At 40.2% G+C, this 18,773-nt stretch overlaps 1 protein-coding gene across 6 annotated transcripts in view; it reads right to left on the reverse strand.

Annotated features, from left to right (window-relative positions):
* The window catches only part of ZNF536 (zinc finger protein 536), a 325,798-nt gene that overhangs the window by 814 nt on the left and 306,211 nt on the right, over positions 1 to 18,773 (reverse strand). For all 6 annotated transcript variants that reach the window (XM_052685929.1, XM_052685930.1, XM_052685931.1 and 3 more), the window contains exon 9: positions 1 to 2,147. This exon is cut by the window's left edge and continues 814 nt beyond it. In XM_052685929.1, coding sequence (XP_052541889.1) covers positions 1,915 to 2,147 — 233 coding nt within the window. In that variant the 3' untranslated portion in view covers positions 1 to 1,914. The remainder of the gene's footprint in view (positions 2,148 to 18,773) is intronic.

Genomic DNA, 18,773 nt, shown 5'->3' on the forward strand with positions numbered 1-18,773 from the left:
AGTGAGAACTATACTAGAAAAACAAGAAAAGCAGCTTGCTCTGTGCCAGATGGGTCCAAGTTACACAGTGACCTCATTTAAACTGAAACTTCAGTTGGATGACATCCTTTCCGACAGCATATGCAAACCGTATTCCTTATTAGCCTGAGATTTTTTTTTCCAGTCTCAGGGTAGCGCTAAGAATTTTATTTACATTGATTGCAGTTTAGTATTTTTTGTAAACTGCTTTAGGCAGAGCTGAAGTTTTAAGGCCCTGGGGTTTTACTCTGTGCTCCCAGCCTGCAAAGAAATATTGACTTTTTTTTTTTTTAAAGTCTGGATGATTTAGTTTTAGAAGAAGTTAATACTTCTCTACCATCACAATAAACAGCACCCATTTTGCTTCTATCAAAGGAAGGACATTAGAAGGCTAAAATTTTATGCCATTCAGAGAATTTCAGAATAAACCTTTAGTTATTATTTTTTTTTTTTTTTAAGTATGTGGTTCATTATAGACTCTCAAAAGCTTCCTATGTGGCAAAGAACTTAATAAATTTGGAGCATCCAATCAGTAAAAAAGCTAAAATCTGCAAAAATATAGAACACATTTGTTTACAAAAACAAAGAGTTATCAGCTGAAACACTTTCCTTCATTAGAGACAAAGAGCAGAATGTTTGGATTCATAGCTTAAGTCAAGCTACTTTGTAAGAGCTTGCTCCAGAAGAAACTTCTGCACAATGTCTGTAACACTTATAAAAACTAATGCATGAAAATTAAGCACAACTGGGTAATCCTTCATTCAAGTGTAAAAACAGGGATTTAAAAGAAGTTTGAAAGAAAACAACATGAAAAGAACAGAAAAAGGAAAAGTATCAACCATCTACGTAATAAAATTCTGTTTCTCACCAGCACCTTCTATAGATAAGGCTGACTAGTTTCACTAAACGATATTTTCTATACGTTGTACTTCTACTTTTATAGCAACTTACTTTTCATCAACAAAGAAAAGAAAGTATAAAAGCATTTCCCTCAATACTGAAGATGATTTAAAAAAAAAAAATGGAATTACACTTCAAATCTGCAGTCACACATCGGGATGCAGATTTTTTGTTTTTCTTTAAGCATTGATTCATTTGGCTGTGTAGTGGAAAAAAAAAAAAAAAATGAAAGAAAGAAAGAAAATGTAATATCGCAATGCTTGCCAGTACAGGTCAGTACTGACCCCAGCTTGTGGGCCGTCTAGGGTTTCTCCTATACTGCAGTTGCAACACCACTTGAATTGATTTTCTCTGCAATGACAGCTCCAGTCAGACTGGCACCATGGCAGTCTACCAACACATCTCATTACTATGCTAGGCAAATGACAGCAGCTGGTGTCATATTATAAAGGTGTTTTCAACAATGAAAACACAGCCCCTCAATCTTCAAGGCAACCCTAAATCCTTTAGACAGTATCATTTTTCTGTTAAGAGCATTATTGTTGGACAAAGACCACTTCAAAGTTTGAAACTGCCTTGCTTTTTTTTAAATAACTAACAACCTCCTTGCATTTTTAGATCACTTTATTATCCCACCTACATTGTTTGGAAGTACTTGTTGCCAGGTAACAGTTTAGCAGCCATTTTCAAGGGCTGGAAATTTATTTGGTGAGCGTGATATATATACTTAAACACACCCACATATAGAATGCGTGTGTATGCAGATACATATTTAGTGGGCATATGACTGCGTATGTGCATGTGTGTAAATATATATATATATGCACGGGTGGGCACATATATATATATGTATATATACACCTAAACGCCGGCAGCATCCCGTGCACTTCTGGGAGTTGGCACGCAATTCTTCCGCCTGGAACGCAGCCGGCCGACTGCAGCCCTGGTGCCGCCGAAGCCCCGTGCAGCAGTGGGCCGTGAGGGGCCGGCTGGGCTCTACTCCAGCCCATGGCCGCCCTCCTCGGCCTGCTCGGCTGGGCCTGCTGCACGGCCCGCGACATCCTCCAGGCTCCCCGGAGCTTCCGAGTCCGCCCGAGAGCGCTTGAACCTGCGGTCCGGATACTGGCTGTTGTCAAAAGGCATGCGATGGACACAGAGGACGTGGGTCTTCAGGTTCCCCTTCTGGGAGGCACTGTACGGGCAGTATCGGCACTGGAAGGGCCGGTGACCTGCACGAATGACAAAAGGACGGTTAGATTTCTCAGTTGGTACAGTAGAACACGCTGGTGAAATGCAGCGCCTCAGAAAGCCCACCCGCTGGAGGAAATTGCTGTGTCTTTTCGGTGAGAATAAGAAACTCGTGCTTCTTGATCTTCGCCTGTTAAAAGAAACCTTGTTTTAAAAAGTCTGTGCTTCAGATCTTCCAGAAAAGCGCAGTTATTTCTCTCTCCTCACGCCCAGCCGTAAATCCATCAGCCAGTGATCCAAACTAAACTCTTGTAAATACAGTGCTATCGTGTACTAGACTGCCTTCCCTTATACTTGTTAATTATCTTTTTTATTGAAGTGCAATTCAGGGATGACAGTGTGCAGACCCTCTGTCTAATAAACATACTTTGTCTTTGGGTGGGTTTCTGAGTCAAGAACGGTATGTTTTATTTTAATCAAGCAGATTACTTTTTAATGGAAAGAAATAATGGACTGCAATAATCAAGGCCTCAAACCTGCAAACATTTACTCCAGTGAGATTACTCCTGCGAGTAAAGAAACAAGAGCACAGAAGTGTTTGCTGGGCTGGGGCCCAAGGTTATCACCAGCTTTAAAATAAAATGTCTAAGCCAGATTAGAAAAGGAATGTTAATGCACAAAATCTGATAGTTGCACTTCTTATGTGTGAAATAGCAACCGGCTGCAAAACGCAGGCATGAATGAAAGATATCGCTCTTTGGTAACTCTATCGATGAGCTCTCCCATATTTTTCAGATTATTGTGACTCTGAGCCTTCATGCTGTATCTGGTTTTGGAGGTTATGTTTCAGCAATCACATTTCAACCTATGCTGGGAAGTTGTTGATGTGTTTTACTGGAACTTTATGAGCTTTGTCTCTCAAATTAACTTAAACCAGGACCATCTGAGGTCAAATGTGCTTAGCTTGCTTTAATTTGCTCAAATAAATGAATAAATAAATGTGCCAGACCATCTACATAAAGCCGGGATAAGTGAAAAACAATACCCTATCTCCAAACACAAAGAGCACATTTTCTTCTGCATTTGTGGTACTATCTAGCAGGCACAAACCAGATGTGCGCATAGCACAGGACTACACTTCCCGCTCTGTGGGAAGGAGCGGGGACCATCTCACCTCCATTTTAGGTGGGAGTTTAAAGGAAAAGAAAAGGGATGCAATGCACTGGTGCCATGCTGCTTGTACAGCAGTGGGAAAATGCTCCTACAGCCCTCCTAGCGTGGAAAACAGATGGGTTAGATTCGTGCTGCTGGTGGCACAACGGCAGGAATATCTCTAGTGAAGGAAATTCACTTGAACCAGCACTAACTATTTGTGTTGCTCAAATAACCTGCTACTTTTATCGCAAAGCAAAACCATCACTTGATGGCTGAGTCCTCCCAAACACACTGCCTGCTTTCCAGAGGGAAGAAGCATCAAGTCTTTTACATAGTCAGAAAAACCCTATGCCTCAGGACTACAGTCAAGTTTCCTTTTTTGAGGATAAAAGGCACCCTCTCCACCCTTTGCTTTTACAAATTGAAGATTGCCAAAAGGGTGACCATCCCTCAGGACATCTAACTTGCACATTTATGCATAGATCTGGGGATGGAGTTGGTTCTTTCCTGGATAAATAAAGGCATTTCCCTCAACAAATTCATAAGAATAAAAATAATGAAGTCTGCAAGTTGCTGATCTTTACAATGCTAAACTTCAATGGAAAATTTTGTAGCAATGGAAAAAAAACCAACAAACTTCTACATAGATAATGTTACAGAAAATGGATTTGGCTTTTATAGAAAAAAAAAAAATCAACTGGAAGATATGAGGAAATAGTCAAACGAGATTGAAAGCGTCCCTAGTGCCTTTTAGAGTCAATCCTAAAATCAATACAGAACCACAAAAAGCTTGAAAAATTTAGAATATAAGTTTTGAAAACTGGAAGCACTCTCAAAACTGTGGGAGTGTGAAAAAGGTCCAGAGAAAATCTGATTTCAGACAACCTAGAAATAGTTGAAAACTCAGAAAATAAAATAAAATAAAACAAAATCATCACATTTACTCCTTTGACTGTCAGAAATTGAAATAGTCACTAGAATTCAGAACTCAGTTCCAGATTCTTTAATTCCTCTTCCTTTTTCTCCCTCTTGGATAAAGCCTCTGCCCAGGCAGAAACACCTGGGACAAAGTGGTTGAAACTGTGTAAAAGGAAGAAGACTCGCTCTGTGAAGGACTGTAGTGTTTTTCTGTCTGCCACCACATCACATTCACCCATACACTGCTGCATCCACACCAGCAGCACCTATTCCATTCCAGTATTTCTTGTTTCATTTGACCATCTGATGACTGCTCCCCCTGCTAAGAACAAATAAACCGCTAAGTTGTGACTAATGGTACAGCTTGCACTCGGGTCTTGTTTACTTCATTCCTACCAATGCTATGCAAAAAGCAAAAGATATCCTGGCATTTGGACCATCTTATATGCTGGGTGTATCAAAGAAGACATATGTCCTCGATCTCTGCTCCGATCAGCAGCATGCAGGGAGCACACACACAAAGCCACGGGTACAATGTGCACAGTACCCACGCTATGAATGCCTCAGGCACCATGTAGCATGGAAAGATTTGGACTCTTCCAGGTAGTAGTGCTCGCTAACAGCACGAGATTTCACCAAGCAGCTCTTAGTGCTTTGGCTGTAAGTAGCTACCATTAAATGGCCAACACATTCCTAACTATCCCCCACAAATTTTAAACAAAGAATCCACAACCATTCGACGGAGCTAACAACCTCATATGTGCCAGAATAAAAGCAAACTCTTTCTGCCCACCCCCCAACCAAATTCAAGCCTGTGCAGTTCTGTATGGAGAATGTCATTTATTAATTCAATGAACTTTAATAAATCAGACAACATAAAACACACCTAGAAGGATTCAGTTCTGCATCACCTCCCCCACAACTTACTTTTTCAGGCCATCAAAATTTCACATCCCTGCTTTGTGAAAAGTAAGTACACAATAAGTTAATTTGTATTGTCACTATGCAGTACAACTGTGGTAAAGAGCACATTCATTTTTAATCCGATATGAATAATATATAAATATGTATACAGAGTGAGGGTCATAGGAAAGCAAGCGGTACATTGTTTACAGCAGAAGTAGTACAAAAACTAGAGATTATTTTCACTTGCAAAGATAACAATATCTGCAATTTGCTTGTAACTAAGGGGTGAAGGAAAATACCCATTTCTCTTAGGTAGCCCATCCATTAATTATAGCTCAAAAACTTGTTGTGGGCAGAAGGCTCTTAAAATAACCTTTTCCAGATAAGTTGGCAATAAATTTATAATGTTTTATCTATCCGTGTTTGGTAGGTTCTTTCTTAGCAAGCTATAGTTCATATATATTTCACCCATTACATATCTTCCAATAAAATTATATGAAAGCCTTCCAAAAAAAAAAAAAAAAAAAAGGAAAAGGAAAAAGAAAAAGAAAAAAATGAAATCAAGAAAGCTTCCTGATATTTCAAGAGATAATGTGTAATGCATTGCATTTGTAGTAAGGATAATTAGACAAAAGGCAGGCCAACAGCGGGAGAGAATTATGTTGCATCTTTCTTAGATAAAAAAGTGAAGAAGTGAAGATAGAAGACAATGTGTTGTTTGCAGCTGAAATAATCCTGCTGTAGAGTAACATGCTACGAAGTATGTGACCCAAGCGTGTGAAAAGACTTAGTGATCCTCTGGACTGAAGCTGAAAGTCTAAGGAAACTGAGCCACAGAAAATAACAATGACAAAATAGTTAAGCTGACACCAGCAATGGCTGGAGTCAAAGAACAGTAACAATTTAAGGTGGTACGGATTGCCCCAGGAGGGTTGATTATCTCCAGCTCCTGCTGAAGCTGGTTCTCTGAAGTGATCCAGACCTTCCTGGATAAGGCCCAGCACGGACAGCAGTGCTGAGGTAGCCTGGGCTGCCCCTCATTTCATCTGTACCTGGAGAGAACCAGGAGCCAGAACGGAACAAGTCTTCTGGTCAGAACAGAGAACCCTTTGTGGAATGACTATGTAGAAAAATCCCTTAATGTCTGAAAGCAGTCTGCCTTTTTAAAAAAATATGCTGCTTTGTTAATTTAGGCTTTGAGAAAAAAAAAAAAAAGTTTGTTTTCTTTCTTTGAAGTTTGTGATCTGATATGTTGCTTTGTGACACATCACGTCAGCCTGCATCAGTCACATCGTGTTAGGTTTCATAACATGGCATTACTGATGCAGCCCAACATGGTGCTTCAACCAAATGGAGTCAGAAAATGCAGCTTTTTGGAAAGCCATGGAGCTCAAAGTGTTGCTGTTTTAATGACAATTTAAAGGAAAATATATTTAAAGCAGAAGCCTGGGATTTAAATAAAGCTACTACCCACAACTGAGTTGTTAAGGATTGAAATATTTGCCAAACCTATTTTACTTTATTTTATCATTAAAAGTCAAACAGTAGTATTGAAAAACGTAAAAACTCAATGTCAACATAGTGTCATTGGGTTACTCACTGTAATCAAAACTGCTGATAGTTACTAATTTATTAACTTTGATATGGATCCATTATTTAAGATTAGCACAAAGGAATATACAAACAACGGAGAGAGAAAGAGTGATGAATGCTAAAGTCTTTCTCATTAAAAAAATCATTTACATGGTCAAGCTGCATTAATTCTCCACTTCTAAAAATATTTGATCAGCATCCAAATTCTATAAAAATTTCTGCAAAGAAACATCTTATTTTTGTGGTATTACAGGCACATATGTAGGGGGTTGCACTAAAACGTAAAAATGGGCATTGGACTAGTCATATGAATAAGATCAGGAATTTATTCCAGATTGTTAAAAGTGTACTAATCACAGCAAAATCATGGCTTTCTCCCAAAGCAGCAAGAAAACGGTAATTTGAAAGAAAAATGCCAATAATACATCACACGCAAGCCGTCTGTTGTCCCCACTACACCACTTTTTATTATACTGCATATGTGTACGTATGTACACACAGATACACACATACAGACTCACCGACACGCAATTCAGTGCATAAATTTAGGGGGAAAAGCAGAAGAGCAATAAAATGATGAATAGAAAACAAATGCTGTGCAATGTACTATAAATTATAATTAAGTTCTGAAAAAAATGTGGTTCATAGATATGACATTTGTTCCCTTAAAATGCAAAAATGGCTGTGATTATCTGACAGAATGTTTTCCATAGATGGCCAATGGCTATAACATTTACTGAGATGCAATACAGCAAACTCATTTCAGTTTTCTTTGCTTAGTTTAAGAATATCCTTTCGGTGAAAATCGGAAACAACAGCCATTAGCTCTTTAAAGCAAATAAATGACTCAATCACTGAGAGATATCTGAAAAGCCTCAGAGCTCTGAATTTTTTGGAGGCAGATCTCTGCAGTTCAGATGTTGGACACCAAAGGTCTGGACCCTCCTCAGGCTGCTGTGCCAATCCCTCATGCCAGGGACCACCTCAGGCTACGGCTCGGCCCTCTCAGCAGGACCAGTATGGATGGCACCGACATGCTCCATCCCTCAGCACTGCTGGCGTAATCACACATTTCTCAGCCACTCAGGAATGATGGTCAGCCAGATGTCATGGCTTTCTCAGACCAGAATCTCTGGATCCCAGGCATGGCGGTGAGCACTGCCGTTTTAAAGCAATGCTATTGTAACATAATAACAAGAAAAGGGAGAACTATTCTCATTTAAATCTTGGCTTGTGCGATTTCCTTTTTTTAACATATAAATTTTTATAAATACATTTACTATCCACAGCAAATATTCCAAACCCTGTCTGTGTTACCCATGAGAGCAGAAAGGCTCTAAAGCAACCATTCTGATCTGTAGCATCACAGTATGGATGGGGAAATGCTGAATAAATATATTTGTCCAATAGACAATAATGTCTCCATTCCATTTTATTGGTCTCAAAATATGCATTTCATGAAACTCCCAAAATACCAGGCAAATTAAGTATGTCCAATTGGGTTCATATACGTAGTAAAAGTTTTTATAAAACAATTCAAAAGTATATGTTTATTCACATACAAGTCCAGCACAAAACAAGTTGGTCTTTTGGGAACAATTACAATATTCTGTAAAGTTTATATGTTTATTGGATAACAAAAAAAAAAAAAAAAAAAAAAGAAAATTAAAATTTAAAAACTCTTTATTTTATGTTGACCAGGAATAGCTGTACGAACTAAAAGCTTTGTCTAAGGTTTTTTCTGATGCCTTACTGTAGAATCATATACAACAAAGAACATTTATATCTGCATTTTAGGAATGCGTGGGCACATTTCCACCTACCAAGGCTAAGGCATTGGGTTGAGTATTTGCAGTGAGATGCATAAAGCAACCCTCTAAACACCATCTATTCAGCTACATTCCTTCACCAATCACAGACTCAATCCTGCAGATAGTCCTAAAGGAAACTGGAGGAACTGCTTGTAAGAGGCACCAGACTATGGCTCACCTCTTATTACTTAAACACTTCACACAGAAATCAAGTTACCTAAATTACCCCTAGAGAATACAGAGCAGATGCTTCCAGGGGCAGCTCAAGTCTGAATCTAAAAAAAACCTCTCTCTCTGCAAGTCATTTGTAAGTTCTTATTTAAGGAAAGATAAGTTGGGGTTTAAGATCCATCTCATCACAAAATACAGCCACCAGCTTTGCCCTAAATAAACACATTAAGGATGCTTGGAAAGCAGTGACCTAAAACTAGAAGGATTCATCCAACTGAGAAGACCATCATCCCACGTTAGTGATCCAGAAAGAATCCTCCTATAGGGAGCAATGAGGTGCACGGCCCTGTCCAGAGGTCACCACCCAGCTCAGAGCCACTGCTGGCATGGGGCAGAGTGTTGGCACCCTTGGTCCCCACGTACCTGCAGTGCTGGGATGGTAAAGAAGTGGGCCACTGCAGGAGAATTTCAGACTAAAACTATGTCCTCTTAAAAAAAAAAATTGTTTCTGAGTACTTTACATTAAAAAAAGTCATCCACAAAACAACAACAAACACCTACTATGTAGGTAATAGGTTTAAATGATACGTATCTAGTACATATTATTTAAAGATCAACTTCATGTTACAAATTCCCCCCAAAACAAAGATTGCATTTAAACTAACAGTTCAATTCCTGTCTGAAAAGCTTGCACCCACTGTCACCCACTGAATTTCTTTTGAAACCAAAAGTGGCGAAAAATAATCCTCAAAACTTAATATGTAAAACAAAAATAAGTACAACATAACCAAACGTACATTCATAATAAAGAGAAACAAGCAGAAAACGCTAATGCTTTCCTTTAAACATCCCTTATCAAAAACTCAGTCACAAAATTATGGAAAACAACAGTGATTTAACAGTTGTTTCCTCTGTTCCATATACACCGTGTCGAAATTATTTCTGTTTGGACGTAGGCTGAGGAACTTGCTGTCCCTTTAAAGTACACCAAATACAGACTACCACAAAAGTGTTTGTTTCCAACGATCTAATGGCGAGTTGTGATTTTTGGGAAGACAACCTTTTTGTATTTCTTGAAAAGAGGACAAAACAGCAGTGTTATTCAGCTGCAGACACTCAGCACAAACTTTATTTTTTATTTTCACACAGGATCTTCTGATTAAGAAGGTAAAGGGATCTTGGAGGAGGGAGGAGGTAGGAGCACCACCAGCTGAAAGGGTCTCTTAAAAAAATACAAAACATTATTGGATGCTGTAAAACAAGAATTGTCCTGCAAAACACCTTCAGACTTTGTTCTCTAAAGACTCATACAGTTTAAGCAGTGGCCACACGATGCAGTGCCCACGCCCAGCAGCACTGGCTTGGTTTTGGACATGACAACATGAGTTACGAGCCCAGTGCCTCAGTGCACCCCAAACGAGGTTAGTGGGAATGCTGTCATTGATTGAGCTTGAAATGTCAGACTACCATTGTCCCATGCTTTGGTAAATTTAATTACGTTTAATTTTTCATATTTATTTACTTTAGTTTATACACATAAGCGGAGGACAGAGTTCTTATCAAGGGCACTCAGTACCAGTCGTAAAGAGTAGGACACCTCTAATTGAATTTATAATGGCAAGAGTTACAAGAATTCATAAAATCTTCAATTGTAACCCCCTTCCAAATCCTAAACTCACATTGGTTGGCCAAACACACAAGTATCAGCCTGCAGCTGTGCCCCATTCTCAATGCAGCTCTTATTCTTCCAAAGCCCAGAGGCAAGGCCTCTCCATCCCTATATTCCAGCCCTGGGGCTGCTCCACACAGGGATGGAGTGCTGGGCACAGCTCCAGACAACCTTCTTCCTTCATGCCTGATGGACCCCAGGAAGTCTGCAGTCAAGGAAATGTGTTTTGAAGGCGGGTGGCAGGCTAGTCTTTAGTATTAAGAAACCCCAAGTTCTCCTGTTTATCAAAATTACATCTTCAGAGTCCCACCTTTGTCTTTACTTACATATTTCAGTTAACTGCCATGCCTATTCACTCCTCTGCTTGTCTTAATCACATAAATAACAGCGTATTCACATTTTAACCCCCTTGAGGGAAATATTTCGGTTTTCCTACTAGGCCATTCACAAGTTTTCTGTCTAATGTTCTGTCATATTTTTTAATTGTCTCAGTAAATATTTATAATTTCAGGAAGCATTTAAGACTTCTAGAATGAAGCTCTTTTTTTTTAATTTAATGTAGCTGTGATTTCCCAGAATAAAAGCTGTACTGGTGGCACTGAGATTTTGGTAAAAGATCAGGCAGCTCAGAGGTGTTAATAGGCAAGGTCTTATCAGTGACTACATTTTGCTACTAAATAGCTTTTATTTCGCTTAGCAATTCATAAAGGCAATAGCATTTGCTTTTTTTTCTTTTGGGAAACTATCTTGAGTTTATTTATTTTATTTGGAGGAATGGGATTTACAAAATCCCAGATTTAGCTTTCTAAATTTTTCCTGCCCACATCTCATGACCTCAGTTGGCTTGCAATAGGCTCTGAGCAGCCTGCCCCACATGAATAGCTGCCCCTATGCATGCAGCAAGGTGACAATCAGGAACACCCCATGTTCCACAAGTCACTTAAATTTAAGGAGAGTGAGAGATACATGGTGTAAGGTTTGCTGAACTGGGACCCAAAGCTAGAATAATTGCTTTCTGCATGTATAATGCCAAGTAGGATAAGCATGTTCTCCTTTAATTGCAGCTGTTGCTTTGTTATGTAACTGGGGTAATTTAGATGGTATTTTGTCACATTATAGCTTGTCACGTAACTCATGATTCTCTATCTACAGTGACATGTTAGTAAAGAGACTGAGGAAAAACAAAACACTAAGTAAATAAATATCCAGCTTACTAATAGCTAATACTGCAAATTATCCAGGAGTAGCTCAAACCCCACTAATCATTCCATAAAACACTCCTGTGACCTGCTTATGGAGTTTTGCAAGCAAGGCCTGCAGCACAACCATGGCACACCGAATCGCTGCGGGGGCTGCAGTGGCCCTACCAGCCTGCACCACACACACGTGCACTTGCACAGGGAATATTTATTTTTATCATTACCCATTCAACAAATCAGGATCTACAACAGTAAAAATTAAAAGTCTGCAAAGAATAAATCCAGCATTAACTTTCCAGGAACTCTTCCTCGGGAAAGTACTGTTGACGTTGTCATAGAAAAAGTGTCCTTTTTATTAAGTCACAAAGGAAATGCTTTCTTCCCTTCTCCTTTTCTTTTCTATAAAAGGCTCTCTAAAATGAAAGGTGTCAGACTTTGCTTTTTCTTCTTGGCATGATCCAGAATGTATGGCTGAGGAATGACAGATGTCTGCAACCAGCTGCAATGAAGCATGCTAAAGTTTCAGTCTAATCCACTTATTTCACTGCAGTCACGTAAACCAAAACAAATGGGCAGTGCCTTACATTATAAAAACACAGCAGCATTACTTTGTTGCATAATGTAGCTGATACGCCATCTTTTTATCATTTTTCCTACTGCAGAAAGAATTCACCTCTTTATTAAAAACAGCCCCTGAAAGTTCTCCCATTCTGCTCTCCTCTATTTTTTCCTTTTAGTGTCACAGCAGTCTCACGATGCCCCGTGCATTACTCAATACACTGCCATTACAAACACACTGTAATATTTTTCCAGGAAGACTGCTTTTGCTTTTAAAACGGCAGTCTCATTCAGAAGCCACGAGGCCTGATTCTGCTCTCTCACCCTCTTTACGAGCCTGCGATGCAAACACCTCTGTGCTGCTGAGCGAGATGCTCACCAGACCCAGCGCCATCGTCGTGCTGGCGGTACAGCGAGTGCGCCGCACGCTCACCCCTCTTCCTTCTACTGATCAAGTGGGAACGTCTGTGTGCACACAACTAACAAGGCTGGGCTCACTGCTTGGAAAAAAACCCCACTTTTAATGAGGGGAAAGAGCTTTTGCCCACCCACGAGCGTGTGGCCCGGTGAGCCCCCTCGGAGCAGCCCTGTGGGGCAGCGTGAGGCGAGCGAACATGGCGCCGCTTCCTGCAGGGGGAGGCCCTGCTGCCCCCGCGTGTAGCGTACCACCTCGTGAACCCTCCCTCCTTTAATCCTTGTAAGGGAACAGAAAGGGTAAGGAGGCATGTGGTTCTCCCCCTGCCAGCAGTTTCAACAGCTGTGAAGCACTCTTTCAGCGCAATTCATAAAAAAAGATGTGTTGGATTTCGCCTATGGCAGAATGGCGTACGATTTCTGGCCCTTCAGGCTAAAACAATAAATGCAAAGAGGAAAATTTGAGATTTCCCCCCTTAAACTTCCCACAACAACCTCAGCAAAACCACATGACTTGTCTTGTACAATCTCCCTGGTGTTTTCAGTGCTACTTTGGCAGGAAATCAGAATTACTGTTATATAAATTCCATCTGATGCCAGAGCTACCATCTGTGAGTAAAACTGCTTCACCTACGTCTGCCGGCAAAGCCACTCTCCCAGAGACAAGGGAGAAGGGAAAAAAAATTTGATTAATTTGCAGAATGCTTGTGATTTGCTCATATATTATTATAACTGCTCATCAGCACATGACAAATTCCCAGCACTCTGCACAGGAACCCGTTCAGTTTCAGCAGTTTTTTGCGTCGGCACCTGACAGACTGCAGAGCCACTAATGACTTTCAGATGCTTACAAACAGTAATTCTATCTTCAGAATAAAAAGAAAAATCCGTAGGAAGAAAAGAGCAGAGTTAGTCTATTCCATTTCCTTCCTGTATATCAACATGATTTAACTCTTCGGGGCAGCCGCGGTTCCAAGATCACAACACGGCTGCTACTTGCCTGTGGGAGACAAAGGCTGCCAGTCCCGGGGGGCAAGGTGAAAGCAAAAGCCGGGCTCCAAAGGCTCTCTCTGCGCCAGCTCCGCCGAGAGATACAAAGCAGGTACTCCAGGAAAAGGCACACCTACTCCCAAAGCAAGCACAGGCTCTCCTCAAGGCTTCCAAATTCTATATCTATTTTCCTATTTTAATTCTTCTGATAACCTTTTGCATTTTCAGTGAACGCATCTGCTTCCTAACTGCAGTCGAAATGCTTTTTTTCCCCCCTTAAAACTATGATTATGCTTTCTGAAGCACTGTCTGTGTGCTTGATTGCCTGTTTTAGATTAGAGATTTTAGCAAGGAAACAAAGACTTCAGAGTGCACATCAGTCCTGCATATGAGAAACCACAGAAGGAATAAGCAATAAAATGTGATGCACCATCTGTCCACAAACAATAACCTGGATGTTCTGAAGGCTTACAAATTATTTAGCACACAACCTCACCGAATTATAGGACCCTTAAATAGAGCAATAGACTGGGAATGAGAACCTCTTTGATGTCCTTTTGTGTTTTTCTTTTTTTTTTTTTTTCAAACTCAGCCCTCGATTGATTGCTAACAGTTGAGGTATTTCTCAATGACTATTGGAGCAAGTTGATTTTTATTAAGTAGCTCTCCATAGAATATTTTCCTGCAGACTTGAACAGTGGGGTGTACACCACCTCTCTGGCCCTAGCCTGCTGCAAACAGACTGTTAACCAAAAGACAATCTAAAGGAATAGTCAGTGAGGAAATTCAGTCCTAAGGGCAAACCCTGCACTCGGTATTCATGTGCAGCTCCCACTGGCTTCCATGGGGGCACACAGGAACATGTGGGAAGGAATTTGACTTTATTAAGTACTAGATGGTTTGTGACTGGACTCTTGTAAAACAAATCTTTAACAAAGAATCAGATTTTATTCTTCTATATTTTTTTTTGTTTTGTTTTTGTTTTTTGCAGGTGGGGGGGGGGGGGGGGGGGGGCGGCAAAATTGTATCCTGTTCCAATTAAAAATAAAAATGACATTTTTCTTAGCTGTCACACTGAAGCACAGTGATCTTGCATGCAAAATGCATTAGCAGCTGAGCACACTTCAGGTACTGTAAACTGGAGTATGTCAAAGCTTCTGGATCCCCACAGAAATCTGGCATCCCTCCGTACTGTGCAGATAAACCGAAAGCAAAACATACAGATACCTGCACCTGCGAGAGAGGATTTTGGTTCTCCAGATTTAACTGTGTAAGCATGTTTAAAAAAAAAAAAAAAAGAAAAGAAAAGGAAAAAAAAAGTAAAAGAAAAAACCTACATTTTGGTTTTCAACCTGCAGTGAATTACAGAATTTCTAGATTTACTACTTCACTCATCTTGTCCCTACATTACAAATTCCCAACTTTTTGGTGAGTTACTAGCATTTATTTTTCCAGTCGAAGCATACCTTCAGACCCTTGATATAAATCAGCACCCCTTAACACCATCCACTTCGTTCTACAAAGGAAAAGCTTTGCTACCATTTATCAGCAAACTGCCTTAAACATTCCTTTTACTTCTGTGGATTCTTTTCTGCAGGTTTTCTTAACACAACATTTCCCAAGCTGGTTCACAGCTAACAAATACCCAGGCCCACCTACAAAAGGTCTTCTTAGCGTGCCCTTTACATTGTCATCTAGATGGCAGATCAAAATCCAAACAAAACTTTAAAAATAGAGGTTAGAAGACAAAAGATTTTTTTATCCTATTCTCTCTGACAAACATGGGCCAAGAGAGAGGTAACTGTATAATTAACTTTAGATGTGCCTAATGTAACTCCATTATCATTGATGAGTCTTATGGAGAGACACTGAGAGGCAAATGTGCCTTCTAGAGTTTCACGGTGGAGCCAGCACTATTAAAGAATATTTCAGTATTTAGGCCCTGATTCAGCAAATTGCTGAAGGTTATGCATAATACAAAGCCTGTAAATCATCCCGCAGACGCGTGTGGGAATGCACACAGGCTCACACAGTGCCTAAGCATAGGATGTCTCTGAAGCAAGGCCTCATCACCTAACTCTTACTTACGAAGGTTCATAAAACACACTTGAAGATTGGCTGGGGGCTAAAAGCAGTCACATCGCATTGTTTTGTTTTGAACCCACTTTCCTTATATTTATGCACTATTGATTTCTGGTGTGGAAGGACAGAGGACTCTGAAGGTGCCACCAGCTTCATCACCTAAACCCATCTAATGGAGTGGGTTGTAATTTTAACATTACTATTGGCACTCTGAGCCCAGCTGCTTGTCCACACATTGCTTCAAGGCCAACAAACAGCCCTGTGAGCATCCAGCACAGGTAGGGCTCAGATCTGGAGTTGAGGCCTCAGCACAAGCGATGGCATGCAGCAAAGATCATGGGATCAATATGTAACATAGCACATATGTTACAGGAAAAAAAAGAAACAAAATCAACAACCAAAACCTCCTTTCTTAGCATACTGATACTAAACTTTCCATAGGCAATGGGAAGAAAATTATGCACTTCAGACATTTACTGGTTTTTGTGTTTGATTATTTGTTGGGGTTTTTTTTTGTTTTTTGTTTTTTGTTTTTGATGATTTAGCATAAAAATCATCCTTCTCTATCTCTGCAGAACTGCAATCCAGCACAGCATGTCACGCACACGGGTAGCAAATACAGTAGAACGTCCCTGCCATGACAGCAGTGCTGCCAAACACTGCTGTCTGAGGGAGCCACTCCATCTCGAGCAAGCTTCGTTGGCTTCCATCGTCTTCCAGAGAAGGTTTACTTACATGAAATCAATGTCAGGCTCTGGGCTTTCAAGCAAACTGATACCCACACGGGTGTCTCTGTTTATAAACCAAAATCATTTTGCAACAAAACTAATGTATACAGTGGTCATAGGGGGGCAAAATATTTGCCTTCTCAAGAAGCCATGCCATTCCTCTGATTTCAACAAATAATCTGACCCGGGTAACTTCACGTACTGTTACGCTGATCAGAACAAAGAGGGCTATAAATGCACTTAAACCGACAACTAAAAAAAAATTAATCTGTGGTTTAACTTAAAGGTCAACTCAATACATATTGAGAAGTCAACTGAAATTCTGCCATTAAATATAATCACTCCTCCAAGGGTGGTAAATACTGCACAGAAATATTCATCCAGAGCCAAATCGTGATCTCAGATGAACACAGGACTGACTGGAAGTGTATGGAGATGTGGGAGCTCAGGGTTCAGCCCTCAACAGAGCCCTCTCCTGCACAGAGCATTTGGATATCGAGGCTAAGGCTAATGAAGAATCTCATTTAAATTCTATAAGAAGTGATTAATACATACATATATATATATATATATATATGCACAAAATAAGCTATTCTGGGTTTCTATTTGGACTTTCTCCAGCTTTCTGGATTCCTACTATCAAGTACTTCCCATAACTGTAAAGGCTAGAAAGTTACTTTCCTCTAGAAGGAGAGAAAAGATTTCTCTACCATCATGTACCTTCAGCAGCAGGTAGGTGCCCATAGCACAGCCTCAGCACTACAGGCAGGTAAGGAGCCCAAGCCCCCACCTCACTGCCCAGTGCAGAAGCCCCTGCCCTGCACAGCCCCGCACCAGCTCCCTTTTCTTTAACACAAAGATATAAATTGCCTAGGACTTAGCTGGCATTTTATACAAACACAAACTTATCCTTCAAATTTTTATACACAGAAGGTATGTTGTAGGCAGTATATTCTGCAGTAATATTACAGATTTAAGTACTGGGGGAGGAGGGGGGGGGAAGGACACGAAGGTCAGATTTCAATCCTAAAAGTAGCAAAAAAAATTTAGATTAAACTGTTTGCATATATTTTTATATAGCATGTGTCCTGACAGTGCCACCCTCACTCCATAATCCGCAGTGCTATTTTTTAAAATAGTTTGATTTGTTTATTAACTGTGCTTTCCTATTTCCATGAGATATAGACATCGACAGTGAATAGACCTTTTCTAATTGAACTGATAGCTTGAAAGTGAACATGTCCTTGAATTTACACTGAAAGATAGACAGTGATTATTTATAATAAGGGATTTAGTCAACTGCCTTTCCATTTGTACAGCAAGGACTTTATCAACCGACCATGTTTAGGTAAATAGTGCCAAATAAGATAAATTCTGTATTAAAGGACGGATGTCTCACAGTGTCAGATGTACAAGGAAGAGACATTTGGCTGATGATATGTCCTGTAAGTATAAAGGAGAGTATTAAGATAACACTTTATGCTAGCATTAATACATCAAAGTTCTGGATTGACCTGTTTCATCCAAACTGAATGCGAGGATGCTCCTAATTCCTATCTAAGATTAATTTAATTCAAAAGGCATTCAGCCTTATGTCCTGTTTTGCAGCTTTATAAGAATTGCTGGATTTGCAAAACAGCATTACTGTATGGTAATAAATGGTCTGTGTTTGTCTAGCCGGAGTTGAAGCCTTTCTTCAAACACACACACACACAACTCTGTCTCTGTGAGCTCGCGTTGCCCACAATATTAGAGCCGAGCTATCTCCTTGCTGAAGGGCCTATTTGTCTGCTTTAAGTGAAATCACTCAATTCTCAAAAGTCAGTGGAGGACTTTGGAAGGGGGAGGGCTGGGAGAGGCCACTCCAAATAAGTTCCATTAATCAAAAGACACAGTCTAATGTAACTAATATTTTACAATTAGAGAAGACAAGATGGAACTAAAAGCCATCTATCTCTCTTACACCACATGATCATCGATTCATAATCAGAAGACTGAGAGTCGCACAAAGATGCATTTACAGGAGCTGGGGGAGGGGGCTTGGTCTGAGCCGGAGATAATGAACACGATGAGAAGGAGCGGCGCTGAAGGCTGGGGAAAGATGACAGAGTGGTTCAATGGTGACGGATGACACGAAGATGAGTACTGATACCTGACAGGCAGCGAATGATGACTGCAGTCCTTTCCCACCATTATGATCCTCAATTATCTTGGTAAGGACTAAGAGAAAAAAACCAAGTGGCTCAGCCCATCCGTTTATTTATAAGCCGAGATAATGCTAGATTGTGCCAAGCTGCTGGGAAAGGCCACCTTTTCACAATTTGATCAGCACTTTATAGGAGCTGTAGTTTTCATTGTCAGCGCTCATGGGCACAAGGGGAAATGGGTAAAATACAGTACTTGTCCATCTGTTTTGTAATAAAATTCCTAAATCTTCAAAGGGTGTTATTTTTTTTCTTTCACTGCCACCTTC

The sequence above is a fragment of the Tympanuchus pallidicinctus genome, unplaced genomic scaffold (genome assembly GCF_026119805.1).
Source record: "Tympanuchus pallidicinctus isolate F22 unplaced genomic scaffold, pur_lepc_1.0 scaffold22, whole genome shotgun sequence".
Taxonomy (NCBI): Eukaryota; Metazoa; Chordata; class Aves; order Galliformes; family Phasianidae; genus Tympanuchus; species Tympanuchus pallidicinctus.